The sequence below is a fragment of the Scomber scombrus genome, chromosome 16, assembly GCF_963691925.1.
Source record: "Scomber scombrus chromosome 16, fScoSco1.1, whole genome shotgun sequence".
NCBI classification, from domain to species: domain Eukaryota; kingdom Metazoa; phylum Chordata; class Actinopteri; order Scombriformes; family Scombridae; genus Scomber; species Scomber scombrus.
This window is the reverse complement of record NC_084985.1, coordinates 5,770,005-5,794,122: the sequence shown is the minus strand read 5'-3', so window position 1 is coordinate 5,794,122 and position 24,118 is coordinate 5,770,005. Positions and strand designations below refer to the sequence as shown.

Below are 24,118 nucleotides of genomic sequence, written 5' to 3'. Positions count from 1 at the left end.
TATAGACCTAATTTCCACAAAACAGTCTAAGTCACAGCTAAAGGGCTTTTAACACTTGACATTCTTTGACTTAACACTTGTTTAAAACATCTTAAAAAAGGAATGTAAAATCCAAAGTTGGAGCTTTACCGACTGTGACGTCAGCTCTCCAGTGGTCCAGCTGAGAAAATCAGTTATGAAGCAAAGAGATTCAAATAATCAAATGAATGGAAAATAATAGTTTTCCATGCAAGAAGTAATGTCATATCAACATTATTTGGCAAAATTGTCAAGATAGTTTGCATTGACTTTAAGTGCAATATTTCATTAATTTAACCATTTAGCACAATAGTTATTCAATGTAAAATAAAACTGGATAAAACCACCATGAAGAATTGGGCAGCTTTGTTTAAAAATGGCTTTTTCATTGACTTGTTACCGGTAGAAAATGTTTAAATTTCCAACAAACGCAGTAAAAGTTAATTCTAACTGATGGAAGTGAAGTGCTTCTGATTTGTGCATTTGCTACAAGAAAAAGATTTTGGGAGGCCAGTCTTACATGGCGTCACATTAAACTGTAAACCATGGCACATTAATTTGGTCAGGTAAATTTTCGTCCTGTTTCTCATCCCGCTTCTCTTTCACTTCTCGGCCTACATTCATTTTTCCCTCATTTCTATCCTTTCATTAACCAATTCACTTCCCAACGCTTCCCTACCCAGCCCTTTCCATCCTTCCTGCCTTATTTCACATCACAGCATTTTATTTCTTTTCTGTTTTTTTGTGAGATTTCTTTTTTCTTTTTTTGATCAATGACTTCTTCTCTTTCTCTCTTCTTTTGTTGTTGTTGTTGTTGTTGTTGTTGTTGTTGTTGTTCCTTTCTTAGGCATCCTCTTCCACTTCTTCCTCAAACTCTCCCTCCTCCTCTGCCGTGGCGTCCTGGTACTGCTGGTATTCTGACACCAGGTCATTCATGTTGCTCTCCGCCTCGGTGAACTCCATCTCGTCCATGCCCTCGCCGGTGTACCAGTGGAGGAAAGCCTTGCGGCGGAACATGGCAGTGAACTGCTCAGAGATACGTTTGAACAGCTCCTGGATGGCTGTGCTGTTGCCAATGAAGGTGACGGCCATCTTCAGACCACGGGGTGGGATGTCACAGACAGCCGTCTTCACGTTGTTGGGGATCCATTCAACGAAGTAGCTGCTGTTCTTGTTCTGGACGTGCAGCATCTGCTCATCAACCTCCTTCATGGACATGCGGCCACGGAACACGGCGGCCACCGTCAGGTAGCGCCCGTGGCGAGGGTCGCAAGCAGCCATCATGTTTTTGGCGTCGAACACCTGCTGGGTGAGCTCAGGCACAGTTAGGGCACGGTACTGCTGGCTCCCTCTGCTGGTCAGAGGGGCAAAGCCAGGCATGAAGAAGTGGAGACGTGGGAAGGGCACCATGTTGACAGCCAGTTTCCTCAGATCTGCGTTGAGCTGGCCGGGGAAACGCAGACAGGTGGTCACGCCGCTCATGGTGGCCGAGACCAGGTGGTTGAGGTCGCCGTAGGTGGGTGTGGTGAGTTTGAGAGTACGGAAGCAAATGTCGTAAAGAGCTTCATTGTCAATGCAGTATGTCTCATCTGTGTTTTCTACCAGCTGGTGGACTGACAGCGTGGCGTTGTATGGCTCAACCACTGTGTCCGATACCTAAAAACAGAGAGAGAACAAGAACCATAGATAGTTATGGATGATGTAGTTTCTACATATTTTACACATACTGCCAATAAGTTACTTTCCTCATAGTTCATAGTGACCTCAGAGTCTGCAGGAGCTTGTTAATGCTGCTGACAAGGTTTATTTTAGCTTACTGCATAATGTTTTCTAGCTTTCCACATTTATTTAACACTGCTCAATGATCGAGCAGAGTGCTGCAAGCTCATAAGACATTTTCATTTTCTGATGGATGTTTGCTCTTATTGGTATTAAACTGGTAAATTACCTAGAATCAGGTTGGAACATGTTTTATCATTAAAATCAACATTGATCTGTGTGGTTAAGGCATATACCACATGATAGCGACATCCCCAGTTTGATTCCTGGATGTCATCTTCCCTCTCCCTCTCTCTTTCTGCATTCCCTGTCTGTATATCTACTATCACTATCAGAAAACGCTGCCTCTAATTAAATCATGTCTGTAGAGCAGCATTAAAGGAATGTATTAATATTTTATTCTGATCAAAACTTAAAGGAGAAATCAATAATGATAAAAATAAAATCCTATTTTTACTGTATACTATAGCACAATATTTCCATGCATTACCTTAGGAGAAGGCACCACACTGAAGGTATTCATGATACGATCGGGGTACTCCTCTCTGATCTTGCTGATGAGCAGGGTGCCCATGCCAGATCCGGTTCCTCCTCCAAGGGAGTGTGTGAGCTGGAAACCCTGCAGACACTCGCAGCTCTCAGCCTCTTTTCTCACCACATCCAGGACCGAATCCACCAGCTCTGCCCCCTCCGTGTAATGACCTTTGGCCCAGTTGTTACCAGCCCCACTTTGACCTGAAGGGGTTGTACACATGTGAGACTATAATTAGACAAATGAATAATAAAACTCACAAAACAGCAAAACAGTAGATTTGTATGGGTAGAGATATACACTGAACTACTGATGTATTACTTAATGATGTGATGCCTCAGTTCCTCACAGCATGAAAGAGGTCAGATGGCAATTTTCTGCTTCATTATTTTCAGAAAAATTATGAAGTTTTTAAGACTGAAACATCTGTGTTAAAACATTTTTTGCATGTTGATGATTATTGTTGAAGTGCATGAATAACAATAAGTCAATAGTGATCATTTCAAACAGTTTTGAAGGTTTCCACAACTATGTCAAAGTCAAGAAGTGAGGTGAGTGAGTTTCCTACTGGGAATTTATGGCAGGATAGAGCTTGTCTGTGTCATGTCATACAGTCAGTTGAGTTGTATTTGTGAAATGAACACAACATGACTAAAACAACAAAATAGGGGAATATGGACACCCAGAGTTCATCTTCAGTTGGAGTGTGAAGCCCTGTGGTAGTGTGTTAAACTACAAGTACCATGACTGCTGATCTGTATCAGACCCTCACCTCTGATCTCCTGCAAAGCCAGCTCTGATTTAGTATCACGACTTTCCTCCAGCAGAGTTTGTCCTTACCAAATACAAAGTTGTCGGGTCTGAAGATTTGTCCAAAGGGTCCAGAGCGGACTGAATCCATGGTGCCTGGTTCCAGATCCACAAGGATGGCTCTGGGCACATACTTCCCACCTGCAAACACACAGAGATACACAAAAAACTTTTTTTAAATTCAAATGCATATTTTTCACTATCTATTCTATTAAAACTCATGAACTAAATGATTAGTTGAGAGAATAATCTGACCATTAGTCAACAATGAATATAATTGTTAGTTCTAGCCTTACTTAAGAATATCTGTCATCATGTAATCTTTATTAAATTATTTACAGAAAAAAAAATCTTCAGTTCAGTTGCTGCGGGAAGTATTTAAAAAGTCCTCAAAAATTCACAGCTTCAGTTTAGTGGTGTGAAAAGCTGAGTTTATCTGTAGTACCTCGTTTTGGCCACTGGATGGAGTCAAAGATTATAAAACTGCAGGAATCACCTCCACTTCATGTTACATGTTCTGATGATAAAATTAACAATATTTTTGGCTAAACTGAGGGACCGTATCATGTTTTCAGATAATTTTTTTCAATAATTACGTTTGTTAACTTTTCTTGAGGCTGTGCTATCACACAATATTGACAACAAAGTCCAAAGTTATGGTTGTAATTTATTTATTTGCTGAGAAAATATAAATCTACAGTTTTTAGACTGCTCTTATAGTTACTACAGTGCTTTCAAATACATCAAGAGCAGCTGTTTTAACCATGAATATCTTCAGCTAATCTAGTCTCCTTATAACATTGTGTTGTTAGTGGCTCTTTGTGGAGGAATCATGAATCTCATTTTGTGACATGTAGATAACTCACATGTCCACATCACACATACCTCACCAATTGGCACAACAACACTGTATCCTTGTTTTAAATCTTGCATCAATCTTTGCATTTGTATCTACTTCCTATTTATTGCCGCTGTAATGAGCCAGTTTCTCCACAGGGGGACATTACACCTCACTTTTTTCAAACAGACACCTCAGTATTATAGCAGTTTCTACCCACCAGTGGCCTCGTTGTAATACACGCTGATCCTGTCCAACTGCAAGTCGCTGTCACCGTGGTAGGTTCCTGTTGGGTCGATGCCATGCTCGTCGCTGATCACCTCCCAGAACTACACGCACAAACACAAAAATACACACAGAGACATCAGTAAAGACACTGTGTAGAGAACACAGTTGTACATAGATAAACATCAATTTGTCAGACACTATGTTTTCTCTCCTTTCTTTAAATTACCTATTAAAAACGGATAAAACCAGATCTTTGAACATCCATATTCAAGTCTACTTCTCATTCCAAACAGTATTTCACTTGTTTGAAACCCGAAACAGTCATTTGCTGCTTTAATTCGCAATCAAATGTTGTGTAATGTTTTTGAGTCACAGTTGGAAACGAGCCTTAGAAAGAGGTATCTTTGTGTGCTTCTTGAGGCCGTAGCTGTAAGGGGGGAAAGAAGAAAAGCTGATCTGATTACCTTTTTGCAGTCACAAGACCACCTAAAAGCAGCACTGACATGTTCTGTGAGACTGATGCTTGTTTCTTCGAATGTGGTGTGAAAGAAAGGTGTCTGTTTTCCATCTTCTATGCTGAATAGTGTTTAAAATCCTTCTCCTCATCTACAAAGCCCATAATAGTCAGGCACCATCATATCTTAAAGAGCTCGTAGTACCTTATTACTCCCACTAGAACATTGCACTCCTAGAATGCAGGTTTACTTGTGGTTCCTAGAGTCTCTAAAAGTAGTTATCAGTCTCCTCTCCTGTTGAACAATCTTGGTCTAGGAGGCAGACACTCTACTCTACATTTAAGAGTAGGCTTAAAACTGTCCTTTTTGATAAAGCTTATAGTTAGTGCCGGCCCAGGCTTGTCTTGGACCAGCCCATAGTTATGCTGATGTGGGCCCGGACTGCTGGGGAACTTTCCATTATGCACTGAGCTCCTCTCTTCCTCTTCCACTCTCCAGCTGTACACATTCATGCACCATTAATGCATGTTGCTAACTTGGCCTCTTCCCTGTAGTTTTGTGCTTTCTCATCTTGCAGGTTGACCTTCAGCTGCAGACCACTGCTGCTATTATTATTAGTGATATCTCTATTACTAGTATTGCTGTTATTGTTATTATAGTTGTTGCTGTGCTTCTTTGTGTCTCTTATCTGCTCCTCTCTCTTTCTCTCGCAACCCGACCAGTCAAGGCAGATTGCCAGATAGTCCGGTTCTGCTTGAGGTTTTAGTTATTTCCTGGCCGCTGTTTCCAAGTGCTTGCTGATAGGGGAATGTTGGATCTCTTTAAAGAGTACAGTCTAGTCCTGCTCTATGTGAAAAGTGCTCTGAGACAACTTCTGTTGTGATTTGGCACTGTATAAATAAAATTCACTTGAGTTGATTACAAGCTGCACTTCCTGACTTCACACTCATTGTATCATGTGATGTAAGATAATGTGTGTGTGCGAGCATTAAGCGACCTGTCACAACTAGAAATCGGTTCTTTCTGATCCAAAGCTGTATCTTTCATCCAGCTGATAGCTAGAATGAGGACAAGGCAGCCAAAAATAGCTTCCACATGTGTTGTCAATCCTTTGCTGAATTTGCAAATTAGCCACAGTTGTGAGTATTTCTGTGAAAACCACACACATTTCACAGCCCTGATCATATGCGAGTCCCATGAGGATGTTGTGCTTCTGCTTTTATGCCAGGTTGTTAACCAGAACCGAGAGGCTCGATCACATCACTCCCGTTTTAGCGTCTGGTTCCCAGTATGTGTTAGAATAGATTTTAAGATCTCACTAATTACTTTATAAAGCTCTTCATAGTCTCTCTCCCTGCTAGATCTCTGACTTCTTAGTACCACACACGATGGTCCGACTTTAAGATCCTCGGGCAGAGGTCTGTTATCTGTTAGAGGCCGACCTGAAAACTGAAGGCGACAGAGTGTTTGCATTCAGGGCCCTGAAACTCAGTGATCTCCTTTAAGTCTCTTCTTAAAACACTTTTAATCTGAGAGCTTTTCCTGATTTTACTTGAGCTTTAATGTTCTTGTTGTCTTATTTCTTCTTAAAATGCATACACAAAGATTTTTTTATGTTTTCCTTTTAAAAACCTGAGGATTTTATGACATGATTTTGTAACATGGGTTTTGAGATGTGCTGAATAAATAAAGCTTATTCTAATATCTCATACATACTGTGCTCAGCAGGGAGCACATCAGAGAGGATTTCAAAGGCTCAAGACTACAACGAGTAAAACTGGGATAAATGTGCAGCAAAAGAAGCAAGGAAGAGTGCACATAAAACTAAAACATCCATCTGAAAGCACGTTCTGAAGTTTCATTTAACTACCAACTACATTTAACTACCAACTTTCCACTCACAACTCTGTCCCCATGTTTTAAGGCTACACTACGCTTTAAACCCACAAATAGTATATAATTTTGTTCAAGAAAAAGTTTGTGATTTGACATGAAAATCCTTCTTCATGCATTTTTATGGGAAAGAAGGATTCAGTTTTTTGGTTATCCCCACTCATGCCTGATGCAGACACACACACACACACACTGGTCATAATGCCATCCATGCAGCTAGCACAGAAAGTACAGAAAACTCCTCGTTCCATTCAGAGTCAGGGAGTCACCGCTCTTTCTCAGAGGATTCAGTCGACCTCCTTTCTACGAGCTGAGTTAAGACACGCCAAACTCAGTTAAGACACGAACACAAACTGTCACAGCAGCTCAGTCAACTGACCCTAATCTGTGCCAGGGAGTGTGATAGTGTGTTTTTATGTGTGTGTGTGTGTGAGAGGTATGTGTGTGGAGAGAGAGAGAGCGAGAGACGGGTGGGCAAGAAAATCACATGTTTAAATCCTCATTACTGTCACCTCACTATCTTTGCCTGTCCATTAATTCACCTCCCTGGCATCACCAGGGCAACGAGTTCATAAGTTTAGTCAAGCTGTTCGCTTTACTTTCGTAAACCAAACAAACTACGGCAAACTGGCTGTAACACATGATTTATTTTGTTGTCAATTAATCTACAGATTAATGTTTTGGTTGGTTTTTTTTTTACATGTCAGAAAACAGTGAGAAATGCCCGTTATAATTTCATAGAGCCCATGGTTTCTCTGATCAACAGTCCTAAAGTCAAAGATATTTAGTTAACTTTCACATATGACACAGAAAAACTTTAAATCCTGACATATGAGAAGCTGCCATCAGCAAATGCTTGACATGTTTCCTTAAAAATGTCTAAATTGACTATCTGATCATCAAAATAATCGATTAATCAACTAATCTAAGGCTGCAACTAACAAGTAATTTCATAGCCAACTAATCAGTCTATTATTTTCTCAATTAATTGATTAGTTTGGTCTATAAAATGTTAGAAAATGGTTAAAAATGTTGACCACCAATTCCCAAAACCTAAGGTGTAACCTTAAAATATCTTGATTAGTCCCGACCAACAATAAACAACCCAAAAATACTCAGTTTACTACTATAACAGACTAAAGAAACCAGCAAATATTCACATTGACTGAGCTGGAACCTAATACTTACTGTCAATTAATCAACTAATCGTTAATGCTCTACGATAATACAAATGAATCTGACTCACATACTTTACTTGAGGCAAGAAATAAGCTAAAGACTGCTGAATCCGTAGAAGACTATTTAATCTTCCTCTGGGTGTTGGTTGGACCTCTGTAAGTGAGTGAATGCAGGCAGACTTAATCCATTGTGAAATGAGGATGACCTCAGCCTTGCTAAGTCTCAGTAAATACACTTGTCTTTGCTGATCATGGAGCAGTGGAGTCTGAGTCACTCCATATGTTGCTGCCTTGCCTGTTGGTGTCCTTTTAGGAGCCCCGGGGCGAACCAGCTGACAGGTCAAATATACTGTATGTAGGCCTATATTATGTCTCTATTGTCTTATGTCTCTTGATGTATGTTTATATATTATGTAAAGTAGGGGCTGCAACTCACTTCATTATTGATTAATTTGCATTTTACTTTCTCAATGAATTGTTTAGTTTATGAAATGTTTAAAAATTGCCAAATTCAGTGAAACTTATTAATTGTTGCACTTTATAGTCCACCTATATCCAGCTTATCAAAGCTCTTACTGGTCTTGACATGTCTGGTCGGTCTCTGGCAGACAGTAAATAATTAATTTTTTTTGTTTATAACCCCCTTGCTTTAACAAGGTTAGCATTAACAAGCCAAAGAGACAAAAGAAGTAGAGCCTACACAGTTTGACTGAATCTCCAAGAAAATAAAGAGCAGAAACACCGCAGGACATTTGGATGCAGATAAAAACAAAAAACACCGGCTTCCAAAATAGCCCTTTAACAAATCTGTATCCACGTGTAAACAGGGTTTTCAGGGTCACTGATGATTTAGGGGCCTGGGGCGTTTGCATGTGATACACTGACTGTAGAGCGAGCTATTTAAATGACCTCATCTGTGCTTTCAGAGTAGACACTGAGCCACTTGTTATCTCCCCCCCCCCCCCCCCCTCCTCCCCCATTCGCCTCCCCTCCACCCTCACCTCCCCTCCTTCTGTTGCGTTCCTCTACTCTGCCTCAGCAGATTTCTCTTTTTCTTTTCACCCTCCTTCTCTTGTTCTTTTCTCACTCTTTTTCTCGGTAACAAAGAGGCCAGCCCACCAGGCGGCCAAGACAGCAGCTGGCTCAGTGCGCCTGCTGAAGTCTGGCCAGCGCCATTAATCATGGATCAGCAGCTTCAATCAGTGTTTTGTCAAGAGTCCCAAATGAGTGAATTGTTACTGTATTCAGATACAAGTGTCAGATTACTGTAGAGTGTTACTAGCAGCGGTTTTGTCAAAGCTTTAATTTCCTATCATTTATCTATTGTAAAACATTTAAATACCACAGAGACTTGTTTGTGTAGACCTTACTTTACTTTGTGGTAACTCTTTTTAACCCATTACATTGTTAATATATTGGAACAGTGACTTATTATCTCTGTATTGATCTTATGGCACTTTTATGTATTTTCTCCTCTACTTTTACAACAGGACAAAGTCAGATTTTCCATTTCATTATCACATCAGTCGTTTATCTGTCAGTTAAAAGGCATTTAAATGTTATACTGATCTATCTGTGGGGTAAAGCATTACACAACAGAAAGGCAGCTCATACTAAACCAGATGAAATCAGTGCCAACAAAGCAAAAGAAAACCATCTTTTTTTTATTTTGTGTGTATTGAGGCTATTTACTTAACCTTTTGTTCAAGTCAAGAAGGAATCTGGTGTTTATAATAGACAATATTTTTTATTTTAAACTCAAAATGTGAAATTTAAGAAAGGAGTTCATATAAATGTCAGTGATAAGCATGAAGTAGTGAAAGATAGTGAAAAGATTAATCGATAACAGAGTCCACAAAGCTGAGGATCTTTCCACAAGCTGCAGAACAAACAATAGGCTGAATGGTTTCTGGTCCCAGTTATGTCCTTATATATATTAACATGCAAAAAAGAAAAACTCTGAAGGTGTTTTGTTTTGTAAAATATAAAAAAAATACTGAGCTTTGTCTTTATTATTTAATTCATTTATTTATCTTAAACTGTCAAAACACAATAAAAAAGAGCTCTCTTGCAGAAAAAGAATGAAAAGCAAATTTTAACAAGCAGAAAACAGAAATTGAAAGAAATGCCAATTAACAAACAAACAAACAAACAAATAAATAAACAAATAAAAAAAAGTTAATTCATAGTAACTTTTTCTTACCTTTGCACCAATCTGGTTACCGCACTGACCGGCCTGGATGTGCACGATTTCCCTCATGATGGATTTCAGTGAGTTATAGTGTTTAAAGTGAAGAAAAGCAGGGATGGAGCCGCTCTGATGACCTACTGACTGATAACAGACAGACTGTCAGACGAGACGCAGGCAGCGCAGAAGTCTGTGAACTCTGCTGAGCCTCCGACAGGCGGGGCTCAAGTGCTGGGATTCGGCCATCACACCGTCCACGCCAGTGATTGGTTGCGGACGCTGCAACCCCGGAGCTGATTGGTGAAAAGGGAGGATTTTTTATATCCAAAGGGGTTTCCATGTCTCGAAAGCAAGGACAGGAAGAAGAGAGGGAGTGCCGGGTTTTGTCATCACTGCCCTGTTGGAGGCTGCAGACCCTGAAACAGAACAATGAAGAACTGAGTACAATAGAAATAGAGTAAAAGTACCATTATAGTGATATAAAAATACTGCATTACAAGTGAAAGTCCTGCATGAAAAATCCTACATAAGTAAAAGTTTTATGAGTGATGTAGTTAAAGTATTACAGTAAAAGTACATATGTATTATGAGTGATGTAGTTAAAGTATTACAGTAAAAGTACATAAGTATTATGACTGATGTAATTAAATTAATACAGTAAAAGTACATAAGTATTATGATCTTGATGTAGTTTTCGGCTTTATTGATCACGATTGATTGTGTGTTTGAATGAGCCTCCTGGACTCAACGTTGTTATTAGATGTATCTTATTGATGTTGTAAAGGCCTATGTGCAAAATGAAGTTCAGAACCTTAATTTAAGTAAAATATCCAAAAGCACAATGTAAAAAAATGCAGGCAAATTATTACTTATACTGATGCATTGAGGTGTATTCTAACTTTGAGTTTATTTCAAATATTGCGCATAGCTACTCTTGGTTAATATAATTAACTTTACATCAATGCAATATATTGTATGTGTTCATTATCTTCAAAGTTGGCCAAAGTAGTAACTGTAGCTGGCAGGCAAATGTAGTGGAGTAAACAATAGTATTTCCCTTTGAAATACTGTATATTTAAAATAGCAATAGAGACATGGCCTCTATTGCTGCCCCAAAATTGTGGAATTATCTTCCTCCCCCCATTAGAGTCTCATAAAAACATATTCCTACTCCCCAGCTTTTAACTCTGACCGACAGTCACTATGTACTCTATGACCATGTCTATTGTTGATGTTGTTGTAGCCTCATTTTTATCATAATTCTGATTTCTTTAAAAACGAAAAATATTATTATGTTTTTAGTTTTTGTGTGTTATTCCTCTGCACTTTGTACTTTGGATCAACTATGCTGTGTTTAAAGTGCTATATAAATAAAGCTGAAGTTGAAATGTAGTGAAGTAGAAATAAAAAGTAAATTGAGTAACACAGTACTTTCACAATATTTCACCTTAAATGCATATTTTTTAACATGTGTCCTATTGTCAGTGAGACAGTGGGGGGAAATGAATTAATCTGTCTAGCTATTAAATCTATTACTAAGCCCATAGACAGATGTTAGACGGAGATAAAGCCTTTTGTTTGTCATGAAGGAAAATATTGAACCTCCACGCCCTCCCCAGCTGAGATCAGTGCCTGCAGTTCTCCACCAGGCCGCTAGATGGCGGTGAAATACAGGGGCGTCTTCAGTAGGAGCCACTGAGCTGCACTGCACCACATCCACCCTGCATCTACGGGAATAAACCACCTGATATTAAATTACAGTATCATAGCTAACAGAGACTGCTACTATCCTGTCGTTTTTAAAAATCTGTTTCTTTCCTAAAGCACAGCATTCATACACTACCCGGTAAGTGCGCAACTATGTATATATTTAACGCATCGGTCTTCATCATGTCTCGATTATAAACTAAATCGGTTTGTGTTACATTGTATTGAGTGTAAACAGCTAAACACTAGCGATTTCATCACGTTATTCACCTTGTTCCCCTTTCACTACTATGTTATCGCCCTGGTGTGTGGGGTTTGCAGATGTTTAAATTGTGCTTTTTGCTGATTTAACTGGGCACAAATGGTGTAAATTAGATATTTACTGCTCGGCTTGTCTTTTCTGAGGTTCCCATTTCAACCCCCCCCCCCCCCCCCCCCTCTCAATCCCCTTCATGCCTCCCCCTTTACAGCACGGTATTTTAAGGGGCTTGTTTATTGATGGAAAATAATGGCATAAAATAAGAATAGTAGCACGATTACATACCACTGTGCAGCTACAGACATGTGACAGATTATAAGGGAATAAATGGATGGAGAAGCAGGTGCGCTGCATAGTGAAATTAAGGAAATTAAAACCCCATCATGTTCTGTGACATGCTTAAAAAAAATACTGAGCAGGCCCAGTTTATTCTGAGATGGCAAGAGGGAAAATATTTAAGTGACTTTGGGAGAGGGTTCTTTGCTGGGGCACAGACACTGTTCAACTGGTTGGTGTCTCAATGGGATCAGTAGCAAAAGTGACATCATCTGCTGTTAGATCTATTGGGGGAAAACGTCAGTAGATAAGGTCAGACATTTGCTGGTGCATGAGTGCAATGTGTAAAGAAAAAACAGAAGAGCAACTCTTGCTCGGGTGACTGAAAATGTCAATGCAGGATGTGATCATACTGTGTTTAAACAACAGTAGTCTGTCAACAATTACTCCGAGAGGGTTATTATGGCAGGGCTGCAGTGCAAAACCCCTCATTATAAAAATTATTGCACATTTTAGAGCTCAGTGGTGCAAAATAAAACAACCCCAAAACATAGGCACTGGTCTGAGATGCGGGTGATACTTTATTTATTTCATTATATTAGTTTATTTGTCAGGGACATTTCTGTAAATATGCCAGAATCAGCCGAAAGTGTAGTCTCCATCTGTTGTCCCTGGCCAGGTGTGAGTTGGCAGCCTGAAATCAAGAAACCAATTTAAAACCCTGTTTGTAAGACATGTCACTTTCAATAAATTATTACAAAGCTGAATGCACATTTTAGAGCTCAGTAGTAGACATAGGCACTGGTCAGTTACAAAACGGCTTCACAAGAGCAGACCTGACGTAAGCAAGAACAAATCTGAACAGAAAACAGACGTAAGCATATCAGATATGAGTAAGAATCAATACAAGCAGCGGTACGGTCAGATGAGTCATCCTTCACCTTATTCTGGATGAGTAGATGAGTGCATGTGTGGCGTACGTCACATAAACGCTGTCAGAGTCATTGTGAACAGGATTCCATCGTACATTTCAGCAAACCTTTTAAACAGTTTTAATTACAGTTGAAATATGAGACAGTTATGAATTTGATCATGTCATTTTAGCTAAATTTCCCTTTCATTTTCTCAAAAACGGTAAAGTACACACTTCTTAAAGAAAGCAAATATATTACTGCACAAATCTTTTTTTTTTTTTTGGGGGGGGGGGGGCATTCCCTTTGTATTATAGGGACAATGGAGAGATGAGAGGAATTGAAGGGAAACAGTGATGGGGGCTGACATGCAACAAAGATCTGCAGTTGGATTTAAACTGCAGACATTGTGGTTATATGGTGTGCATCTTCGTAACCTGTAGGCTACAGGGGTAAAGTGTGATGAAACATTTCTATCCTGACGGGAGTGGTCTCTTCCAGGATGACAGTGCCCCCATCCATAGGGCACCAGGGGTCACTGGCTACTGACTAATTTGATATATTCCTCTATTAACTCCTTTCTTTTTCAGTTTGAGGGAGAATCAGCCAACATGTTCTACACCTGTGGTCCCAACGAGGCGATGGTGGTGTCAGGTAACATAATGATCACCTGTATTTTTTCCTATTTTCACACATTACATATTTCTCATGTGGCTGATCCCAAATAATTTCAAAACATGTGCAGTAGATGATAATATTTCCATAATGTCACAGTAGTCTATGTTATTTATTAGCTTGTTTTTTGGATGACTCGCTCATTTGAGAATGAAACATGTTGCAAAAGTTGGTTTGCAATAGACCTTATTATTTGACCACCATCATGTGTAATGTGTCTAATTTGAGGCTCTGCTTGGTCTCTTTTGTTTTTCAGGGGTCTGTCGCACTCCTCCCCTGATGATAGCTGGAGGCAGAGTGTTCGTCATCCCGTGCATTCAGAAGATACAGAGGTAAGCAAACATAGAGGTTTATATTATATCCACTGTTATCAACCGATTTAGTTAAATCCCTGAAACTGCAGCTTGATTTCTGTTTCGGTGAATTTTTTTAGCCCGCTCCCAGCAGTGCAAAACAACATTTAGGTCTTCAGTTTCACATTCTCCCCCTCATCGATCAATTCATTCATTCCAGTTCATCACATGGCACCAGATTGTCTGACTGTTGATCCTATTCTAGTGTACACTAAGTGCTCGTAACTTAAGTGCAAAGCAAATATCTCTACACCTACATGTGTGTACCGTTAGAGCAATGAGTGTGCCTGTCAATAAAGATATTTTCCCTAGTACAGTATGTCTGACTGCCTCTCTCCAGGATTTCCCTCAACACCCTGACTCTGAATGTGAAGAGTGATAAAGTCTACACCCGCCACGGAGTTCCCATCTCTGTCACCGGGATCGCTCAGGTCAGTGTTCGAACAGTCACTGCAGAGAAGACAGAAGGGTACAGGAAGATATTTTGCTCAAAGTTAAATGTAAAAAACTAATGGACCATAGTTTACATGTACCATGAGGATGAAAATGCAAAATGACCCTCAACTGCTATGCAAACACTGCTAAACTGGGTAATGTACTGCAGGTGTAGCTGGAAGGTTTCACACAAGCATTGACAGGTTTCTCAGGTTTGTGAATTTGAGTTGAAGAAAAACATTTTTAACAAAAGAGATGCTTAAAGAACTTTACTCTCTGAAACTCTTTCTATCCTGAACATTAACACTTAAATATATATTCACACTTAAATTCACATCTATTTGGAAACTTTGTGATTGAGTTTTGAACTAATGTAACAGGGATTTCACTATGATTCCAGCCTTCATGACGTCCGATATTAACCAGTTTCTTGGCTTGTTTTGAATGTGTAAAATTGACAAAAGAGGATCTTGAAAATTCCACATAAGGATGGTTATGTCAGTCCTGTGAATTTTGGATTATCCCACGATAATCATGGGAAATATGTAGTCTACTTACTCTTATTCAAATAAAGTTCCTGTTCTGATCCAAACATCAGGCTAATATAAGCCATATTTGAAATAAGATCTCTTATCTCTGAACCTCTTTTATATGTCACACTGTTGTTATTTGTGTTTAGTTGAACAGTCCATTTGTGCCACATGGAGAAGGGAACAAATCTTACAGTGTTGTAAATAAACAGCTGCTTCTCCCCTCAGATGAAGATCCAGGGTAAGAACGAACAGATGCTGGCTGCAGCCTGCCAAATGTTCATGGGAAAGTCAGAAGCGGAGATCGCCCAGATCGCCCTGGAGACGCTGGAGGGACACCAGCGAGCCATCATTGCCCACCTAACTGTCGAGGTAACTACTGAATGGTTGTTAGGTTCACTGTTTAAAAATATTGAACTTAATGCATTTAAGATGAAATCAAGTGCTGAAGTGGTGTGACTGGTGTTGTTGGGATTCAGCTTTGTGTCATTTGGTATCGCTGGTTTCTTCCTCCATCTTACAGGAGATCTACAAGGACCGCAAGAAGTTCTCAGAGCAGGTCTTCCAAGTGGCCTCCTCTGACCTGGTCAACATGGGCATCAGCGTGGTCAGCTATACGCTCAAAGACGTCCACGACGACCAGGTAAGCACCAACTTTTCAGTTTATTTTTTATTCGTGTGAAAAACATACAGCCATCTATGTTGGATGTTAAGACCGTAAAGTATTTATCTGTTTCAGGGTATCCAGAGGGGGGTCATAAAGCAATTTTTAACAACTGAAAGACCATCTAATCTCCTTATACAAGAGTAAAAAATGCACATTTATTAGTTCTGTTATTTTACTTTTTTGCATAGCAACATTATAAAAGAACCGAAATTGTAAAGTCATGCATATTAAGGACGAGTCTGTATTTGCTGGTGGGTTTTTCTTATCTAGCCATATGTATATTATACTTGTAATTCAATACCTAAACTGTCTTCAGTTAAATGCAGGATTACCTCAAGTCTGAGTTTGAGGAACAACATTATAAAAAGAAAAACGCATCTTGAATTCAAACCATCTTGAATTTCTTTTTACCCATCTGTCGGCAAACAGGATTACCTGCATTCTCTGGGGAAGGCTCGCACGGCTCAGGTTCAGAAAGATGCTCGCATCGGAGAGGCCCAGAACAAAAGAGACGCTGTGATCAGGGTAAGATGCTGTTTAAACCGTTAGTGTCATTCCTAATGAAAGTGCTGAGTGTTTTAATTTCAACATAAATGCCCATCATGGTCTAAATAAATGAATGCTCCTTTGCTCCCTTTGTTCTAGTGGGGTGGCTTTTTTAAAAATAGAAACCATCATGGTATTACCAGCTCTGTCTGTTTTGCCTCCTGTTTATAAAAAACTAATTCGCTTTTTCTTAGTCAGCAAAGAAATTCGTGTTAGCTCTTCATCCTGTTTATTCAAATTCAACAGTTCTTTCCAGTGACCTCTCTCTCCCCTCTGTTCTCATCTCTCTCTCTCTCTCTCTCTCTCTCTCGCAGGAGGCTCATGCGATGCAGGAGAAAGTCTCGGCTCAGTACAAGAATGAGATAGACATGGCAAAGGCCCAGAGGGACTATGAGCTCAAGAAGGCCGCCTATGACATTGAAATCTACACTAAGAAGGCCGAGTCTGAAATGGCCTATCAGCTGCAGGTACACATGAGTAAAGTGTTTATCAGCATTTATTAATTGTTGGCTTTATTTGGTGACCCTAAACTAGCTGTATTTTTAAGCAATCGGTTACACAAAATGTTATGTGTTGTGTCTACTACATCTCTCCTCTTGTTAACATGATTTTAAATAAATAAATACATTCAATTCTCGCCTTACCAGGTAGCAAAGACGAAGCAGCGCATTGAGGAGGAGAAGATGCAGGTCCAGGTGGTGGAGCGGGCTCAGCAGATCATGTTGCAGGAGCAGGAGATCACCCGCAGGGAGAAGGAGCTGGAGGCCAAGGTGATGAAACCCGCAGAGGCTGAGAAGTACCGCCTGGAGAAGCTGGCAGAGGCTCAGCGGTGAGTTTCAAGGCCTCTTCTCATCAGCTGTTTAAATACTCTGTGTTTGCAGAGTCTTTGCTGGGGTAAGAAACTGAATCCTTGTTGTTCTTTAGCTGAAATGAAGCCTGTGGAGGATGTTTGAAATATGGATTTTGCAGTGGAGATGGATTAAGTACAACACTGTTATCTGTATTCTAGCCAGCTCCTAACTGTCAGACTTCTAACATGTTTATGTTAATATGCAGGCTTTCAGCTATAAGCTAGGTAAAATAAGATTAGCAAGACAGGTGGGATAGACACATATTTGCCCCTATGCCATTTACAAATTGATTTTAAGAAAACAAACACACAGTATCGTAGTGACCGAGCTAGTAAATCATCAAATACAATATTTCCTTTGAGAGAAGTAAAATGGTATTTAAGAGAAAAATAAAAATCAGACACTAATATTTCCTCAAGTTGTACTATTTTCATGATATAAGCTGTTATAATATATGAGTTGTCGTGTGTTTATGGTATCTGATTTTAGACAGATGTTTCCCATCTCTATTCATCCAAATGCAATCCAGTCAGATTTTATTAATATATCAGCAGTTTGACATGGGATTTGTCTACCTGTTAGTTTCACAGATTGGCTGAACTATCTGTTATAAACCTGTCTGTCTGACTGTCTGTCTGCTGTCTAACTGACTCTGCATTTCTGACCGTCTCTGTCTGTCCAGTATTAAGTTGATCATGGAGGCGGAGGCTGAAGCTGAGTCCATTAGGGTGAGTCAAAGATCACTTCATGTCTGTGTTTTAAGTAGTTTTAAAGGAAATCATAATAAGGATCACATTCCTATAGTTGTCCTTATTCACAAAGTGTCTTCAAAGCCTGTGTTTTGTCTCTGTAGATGAAGGGTGAGGCTGAGGCGTTTGCAGTGGAGGCCAAGGGTCGCGCTGAGGCAGAGCAGATGGCGAAGAAGGCCGAAGCCTTCCAGCAGTACAAAGATGGAGCCATGGTGGACATGCTGCTGGAGAAACTGCCTCTGGTGAGATATAACATACATCACTCCAATCCAACCTTTTTATACCATAAAATACACAGTGGAGACACTGTCTTTTAGGTTCCACTTCGATCCCTGGGTTCTCGTTATGGACTTAATTACAAAACTCTCTTTATTACACCTTTTACAAAGACAGTTGGACATAAAAATATGTTTGAATTGATAAAATGTAATGAAAAGTGCCAAGGCTGAAATATCTTCTTTAGATACACAATTTTTAGGATGTTATGATTATTATGATATTGTGCAAAATGTCATTTTGATCATGCAGCGTATATGTAATATTAATGTTTGTCAGCGTCAATTTTCCCTGCTGAGCTTGCAGACGGTCTTCTCAGGGTTTCGTAGGGTCACTTAGTCACTTCACGTTCATTTTTCTCCTGAGCGTGTTTTTACAAAAGTTTTGACAATAACTGTCGTCCACCAGATGGCAGAAGAGATCAGCAAGCCCCTGTGTGCGGCAAAGAAGATTACCATGGTATCCAGCGGAGGCGGAGACGTGGGTGCTGCCAAACTGTCCGGTGAGGTGCTGGACATCATGACCCGCCTCCCTGAAGCGGTGGAGAAACTGACTGGCATCAGCATCTCCCAGGTAACACATGCACGTCTCTCTCATACATGTCATGTCAAATGTGTCATGAGGAGCTGTATTGATAATAATTTGGGCCCAACACAAAGTCAGTATACTGTAGATAAAGTGCCAGCAAACTATCCCGTATCTATGGCCTATGGCTTATCACAGATATATCATATCGGCACATATGTTATCTGGTATGTAATTAATTCAAGTTTAATGTGTACATATATTTTTTGTTGTGTTTTATTATTTATAGTCATTTATAATTGTTAAGTTCCCAGTGAAGTCTAGTGAAAATGTGCTTTTTATATACATATTCTGTATATATAAGTTCAGCTGATAACATCAGATTTTTTTAACTCCCTAATATTGGTATTGTCATTGGCCCCAAAAATCCAGGATTGGGCGGCCCTCATAAATATACTGTGAAATCTAAATAATGAGTTAAAAGAGGATAAAACCCTCATTATAGCTGCAGAGTTCAGTGATTCTTCTCTTTATGTTTGTCAGTACAAGCAATTCCTTTCACATTATCGCATAGTAGTGTAAAAAATAACAGCTGACATTTGAGAAACACTCTTTTTCTCTCTCTCTCCCATCCCTCCGTCCTGCAGGTGACCTCTCGTACAGGCTAAAGAGAATCGACCGAACCGGTGACCAGTGACTATCATCAGCTGTCTTATCGCTTTATGAGCTGCCTGGATTCTCTGCATGAGTTTACTAACAGACTTAATCTTTCCTCTACTCCTCTATCTCCACATGTCTTACATCATCAGTATAAATGTGTCCCCCTGTCTGTCTCTGTCCTGCTGTGATGTTGCTGTGTTGTGAAAATGCCGTCCACTTTCTTTCACTCAAGTTTTTTTTTTAAATTACATTTCCACTAACACCCAGCTCCTACTGGGCTTATTTATTTAGCTTCTCGGCTACAGTTATTGTTGTTATTTAAAGAAGTTTCTGAAACCTGAATATAACGGTCCGATTCTGTGAGACCACAGCGCCCAATGTTCACTTTCAGATTAAAAGTAGCTACCTCTACAGTACATGTAGCACCATTGTCCCCGTCTTTTATTAGGAATGAAATGTTTTAAAGCCTTTAATCATTTTTTGGACGCTCATTGAAGTTCTCTCTCTTATATTGATTCTTTAACCCTAAAAGCACTATGCAATACCACCCCCAGCTCTGTTTTTATACAGTCCATAAGGCCACTGATAGAGTAGGTACAAATACAATGCCTTTAAATCACTGTTTTCCTCAAAATTCAGGCTTGTGACTTGATGTACATTGGTCACAACAATTCATTAAAATAACAAACGTAACTGAAGCCTCTGTGTATCCTATACTTTTTTGAATTTCACCAAAAGTTTTTTTTTTATCCTATTGTCCTCCCTCCATTTCACATTTTGTGTGTTTGTGTCACACTAATGAGAAGCACCTTTTCTATTTTACATTTGTCTGAGTCTGTGTTTACCTTTTTAAATGTCTCCTCCATTACTGCCTGTGTCCACTGCCTTGCTGTCGAACCTTAAGTGCATCTTAAAACTACAGTTTTAATACAAACAAGCATTCAAAACCCTCATTTATTACTAAGAAGACTACTAACCCTACATACAAGCAGACCAAAACCACAGACTGTGATTCTAGCCACTAATATATTAATCTATCAGGAGAGTGGAGGGATAATCATTTAATCAATCCTTTCAGTCTTCTGAAATAGTTATGGATGATTGCATATAAACATACAATTTGTGAGTCATTTTAGCAATCTGTATGGCATTATTAGGTTTTCTATTTCCTATTTGTATGTTTTAATTATATGTTCTCCCCTACGCTGCTGATATCATACAGTATTGCATCCTAAATATAACACAACATAAAATTTGGGGATTTAAGGAACAGCATTTTTGATGACTTATTGCATACCAGTATAATATAGCTTCAGACTAATGCAACATACTTGATGCAAGTATTTCCAAATGTGATGCATGTTCAGCAGCTATTCTGTATCATAGATGATTGTTTATCTATCGTCAGAGCATTTTCACATTCGCTTTAAACAATATTGTCCTTTCTATTCATTAAAATGTTGGAAATGCAGCTCATTTTACTGTTGAAATCACTGGGCAAGAGCATCAGGAAAACAGTACGTATAATGTGAATATAAAATTGCATCGGATGTGCATACAGTGAATGTGAAAGCTCTTAACTTACAAATTAGTCACTTTTTATCATAAATTGAAGGCACCACTTACCTCATAATCTGGTACTTTGGTGACCACGGTAGGTGAATTCTTCTCAGTGATTTTATGTCACTCCTTAACCACGAACAGAAACTTGAACTCTCTTCTTCTGATTCTTTTAAGTTCCTCTGAGACTTTTCCACAGTAAACTAGACGAACACCTTCAGTTAAGGGATATATTTCGTTTGTGAGGGCAGTTATCTAGCAGTTCTCATAAAGGTGTTGCCTGTGGCGTGATGGTGGTGTAAAGTATCGCTCTCGCCTTTTGTATCGTAGACCAGAGTGTAATTATAACATCACTGTGTTGTAGAAATACTGAACAATTCACCTGTATTGGTTAAATTGGTTTACTTACTAAGAGATACGGACAAGATGCTGAACAGTCGGTTACATTATGTCAAATGATGTACTTCAGGGAAAGGGATGTTTAAGACTTTATAGATTTGATCAGGAAGGTTTTTCATTGTTTTATCACTTTGTCCTCAGTTATTAAATGTTACTGTATCGTGTACTATATTTATTTGTAAATTATTTCTTTATTATACAGTTATTACCAGCAGTGCATCGAAAGGAAATTAAAATATCTTATTATATATAATAATAATAATTTATAATAATGTCACCCAGTTTGATCTATGCCAGAGAGAGTTCAGGGGTCTGCTCCGAAGTGTCCGAACATACCGTATGTTGGCATTGTATCTCTTTTTTACGATTTGTTTGTTTGTTTTATTTTGTTTTTGGGTTTTTTGTACCTGTGTGCTTTTATTGCATAAAAAGACATTTTAACATTTTGGATTCATACAGTGACAACATGTGTTTGCTTTTTAGTGTCATTTGTATTCTTGTAGTTTTATTTAGTTTAACCATGTTATGTGATAAAACTAAATTTAACCAAGAAAGGTCCTCTTAATCTGTGTTTTTCCTCCATTATAACTGAACACCTCACTATCAGTCTGTCTCTGGCTGTTTTTTGTGCTGCTGATCACAGTTTTATTTTGTCACAGTACAGTCAAATGTATTGAAATGATTTTCTGAAGCTATATTTTATTTATTTTATAATTCAGTTATTACTCATGCACTGAGACCTACCACACATTATCTATAGTTAAATCTTTCAAATACACAAGTTTTTAGTCAGGACACTGTAGACGTGTAGCTGCCTGACTAGAATTACCAAAGTAGGAGATGACCCTTATAGTTACCCGTAGAAAAGGAAATGTGACAATTTTTGCCTCTTGACGTGTAATGGTAGTCTGAAGCAGCACTACTTATAGCTCTAAATGTATATACTATATATTTGATATTTGACACAGTATGTAGCTCTGTTTGTCACCATTCACAGCTTTACTAACTTCTACTAGCGTGCTTTATTATAAACGTGTCTGAGCTATAGTGTGTAGTTTGTTCAGATGAGTTTTGTGTTTTTTTTCGACTCATGCTGTTGTTTGCTGGTGAAGACTTGCCAAACTGGAAGGTACCACTTTGTTGCTTTTTAATTCTTGTATTGTCTCAGGAAATGTGTGCTTTTACAATATACTTGTCATTAAATTGCAAGAAAAAAAAATAAACCACTTATGTGTTGCACTATTTCTAAAAACAAAATTTATTTTAAATCCTAAATATTTATTTTTTGTTTTGGCATTGATTTATGCACGTTATTGTCATTGTGTTTTTACTTTCATCAATGAGCCTAAAAGAGGCATTGTGTGTTTTTTTATGGCAACCTCATAAAGATTGTTTCTAAAAATTTATTTTTCTAAGTCTATTATTAGTCTGTTGCTGTTCAGTGTCAGATTCACACTCCCTTCTCTCCACTGGTACTACAGTGCCCGCAAGTCTCTCTTTATTTCTTTAATTTTAAACTAGCAAACCCTCTAATCCAGTGGTCTCCAACCCCCGCTCCTGGAGAGCTTTTGGGTATCTCCCCCACTCTAACATACCTGATTCTAATAATTAACTTGTTATCAAGCCCTTTGACAAGCTCCACCTGCTTGATAACAAGCTTATAATTAGAATCAGGTGTGTTAGAGACCTACAACATGCAGGGCAGTAGCTCTCCAGTAGCAGGGTTAGAGACCACTGCTCTCATCACAACCCTGCTGCTCTACTTATGCGGCTTTGTTTGGTACATATGTTTTGCGGAGGCGTCTCTGTCTGTCTATGATGGATGCTGCATGTCAGTGGATGTGGACAAATGGGAGACCATAATATGAAAATAATAATGGAGATGTATTTTCTTTTTTCTTATTGAGAGAGCGTTAATAGCCTCTAAAAATGAAAAATGTATTGGACATCTTGGATGCAATTACACTGCAGCAGTTGTGATAATTAAAAAGGGATGCGTGGCTGTTCCAATGAATCAGAGAATCCAATGTGTTACTCTAATGAACAACATCCAATTCAAGATCTAAAATTAAACAGGAATTGGTGGTTGTGATGATGTAATGATACACCACCTCACATCATGGATGCATGGATAGCAAGTCCCCCTCCATTCAGAATACAGTCGGATGTTTGAGCTTCCCTGGGCAGGATGATGTATGTGCAGAGTTTGACACTTAAAGGCTGTTCTCACATTTATCTGCTTAAAGTGGGAAGTTTCTCTGTACTTGTAGAAAATCTTACAAACAGTGTACAAACAATTGAGAATGGACTTTACAGTGAAGCAGGAGACATCTTGTGTCCAGCAGTCAAACTTTAGAAAGAAGATGTATTTGGATATTCATAGAATCTTGATTTTTTTTTTAATGATGCAGAAGGAGGAGATTTAATTTTAAGGATTTTAACAAGATAATTGAACTATTTATGGAAAACCCATATCAGAAACATGATTATTGAGAGTAGAGTCTGGAAGGGACCTTTAAACTTTTGGTAGAACTAATACATAACAGAGTGCAGCTATTACTGCCAAATAGTGAGTGTATTATTAACATGCGTTATTAATTGGCAGCTCTTATCTATACTTGTAATCTTGTCTCATTGCATGAAGATATAGTTAATCTGACATTGGTGCTTTTAAATTAAAACAAAACTCAGCTGACTTGGTTGACTCGGCTATAGAGAGGTGTGCAGGGAGGAACAAGAGAGACAAGACAATAATATTAAGAATTATATTCGGACACACTGGAACAAACAGTGCACTAGTCAAAAAAAGTAAACATAATA

The 24,118-nt window shown here is 38.9% G+C and overlaps 2 protein-coding genes across 2 annotated transcripts; one reads left to right on the top strand and one right to left on the bottom strand.

Moving 5' to 3' along the window:
* Positions 1-861: 861 nt before the first annotated feature.
* Positions 862-10,069, bottom strand: LOC133995985 (tubulin beta chain-like). Its single transcript, XM_062435494.1, has 5 exons — positions 9,935-10,069; positions 4,198-4,306; positions 3,170-3,280; positions 2,288-2,532; positions 862-1,674 (listed from the first exon to the last, which is right to left on the bottom strand). The coding sequence occupies exons 1-5, from the start codon at positions 9,989-9,991 to the stop codon at positions 862-864; spliced, it is 1,335 nt and encodes a 444-aa protein (XP_062291478.1). The 5' UTR covers positions 9,992-10,069.
* A 3,614-nt stretch (positions 10,070-13,683) lies between these two features.
* On the top strand, positions 13,684-19,347 carry flot1a (flotillin 1a). The gene is made up of 12 exons (XM_062435544.1): positions 13,684-13,726; positions 14,004-14,079; positions 14,441-14,531; positions 15,294-15,437; positions 15,589-15,708; positions 16,162-16,257; positions 16,593-16,745; positions 16,926-17,107; positions 17,812-17,857; positions 17,983-18,120; positions 18,563-18,727; positions 19,327-19,347. The coding sequence occupies exons 1-12, from the start codon at positions 13,684-13,686 to the stop codon at positions 19,345-19,347; spliced, it is 1,275 nt and encodes a 424-aa protein (XP_062291528.1).
* The last annotated feature ends 4,771 nt before the right edge of the window (positions 19,348-24,118 follow it).

What these genes read in the sequence shown, in the direction of transcription:
- LOC133995985 (XM_062435494.1), bottom strand. Translation starts at nt 9,991, where the DNA reads ATGAGGGAAATCGTGCACATCCAGGCCGGTCAGTGCGGTAACCAGATT. An exon ending in ACCCGACAACTTTGTATTTG is followed by an intron (nt 2,533 to 3,169) that starts GTAAGGACAAAC and finishes CAACCCCTTCAG; the next exon opens with GTCAAAGTGGGGCTGGTAAC. An exon ending in GTGTGGTGCCTTCTCCTAAG is followed by an intron (nt 1,675 to 2,287) that starts GTAATGCATGGA and finishes CTCTGTTTTTAG; the next exon opens with GTATCGGACACAGTGGTTGA.
- flot1a (XM_062435544.1), top strand. Translation starts at nt 13,684, where the DNA reads ATGTTCTACACCTGTGGTCCCAACGAGGCGATGGTGGTGTCAG. An exon ending in CGAGGCGATGGTGGTGTCAG is followed by an intron (nt 13,727 to 14,003) that starts GTAACATAATGA and finishes TTTGTTTTTCAG; the next exon opens with GGGTCTGTCGCACTCCTCCC. An exon ending in TTGCCCACCTAACTGTCGAG is followed by an intron (nt 15,438 to 15,588) that starts GTAACTACTGAA and finishes TCCATCTTACAG; the next exon opens with GAGATCTACAAGGACCGCAA.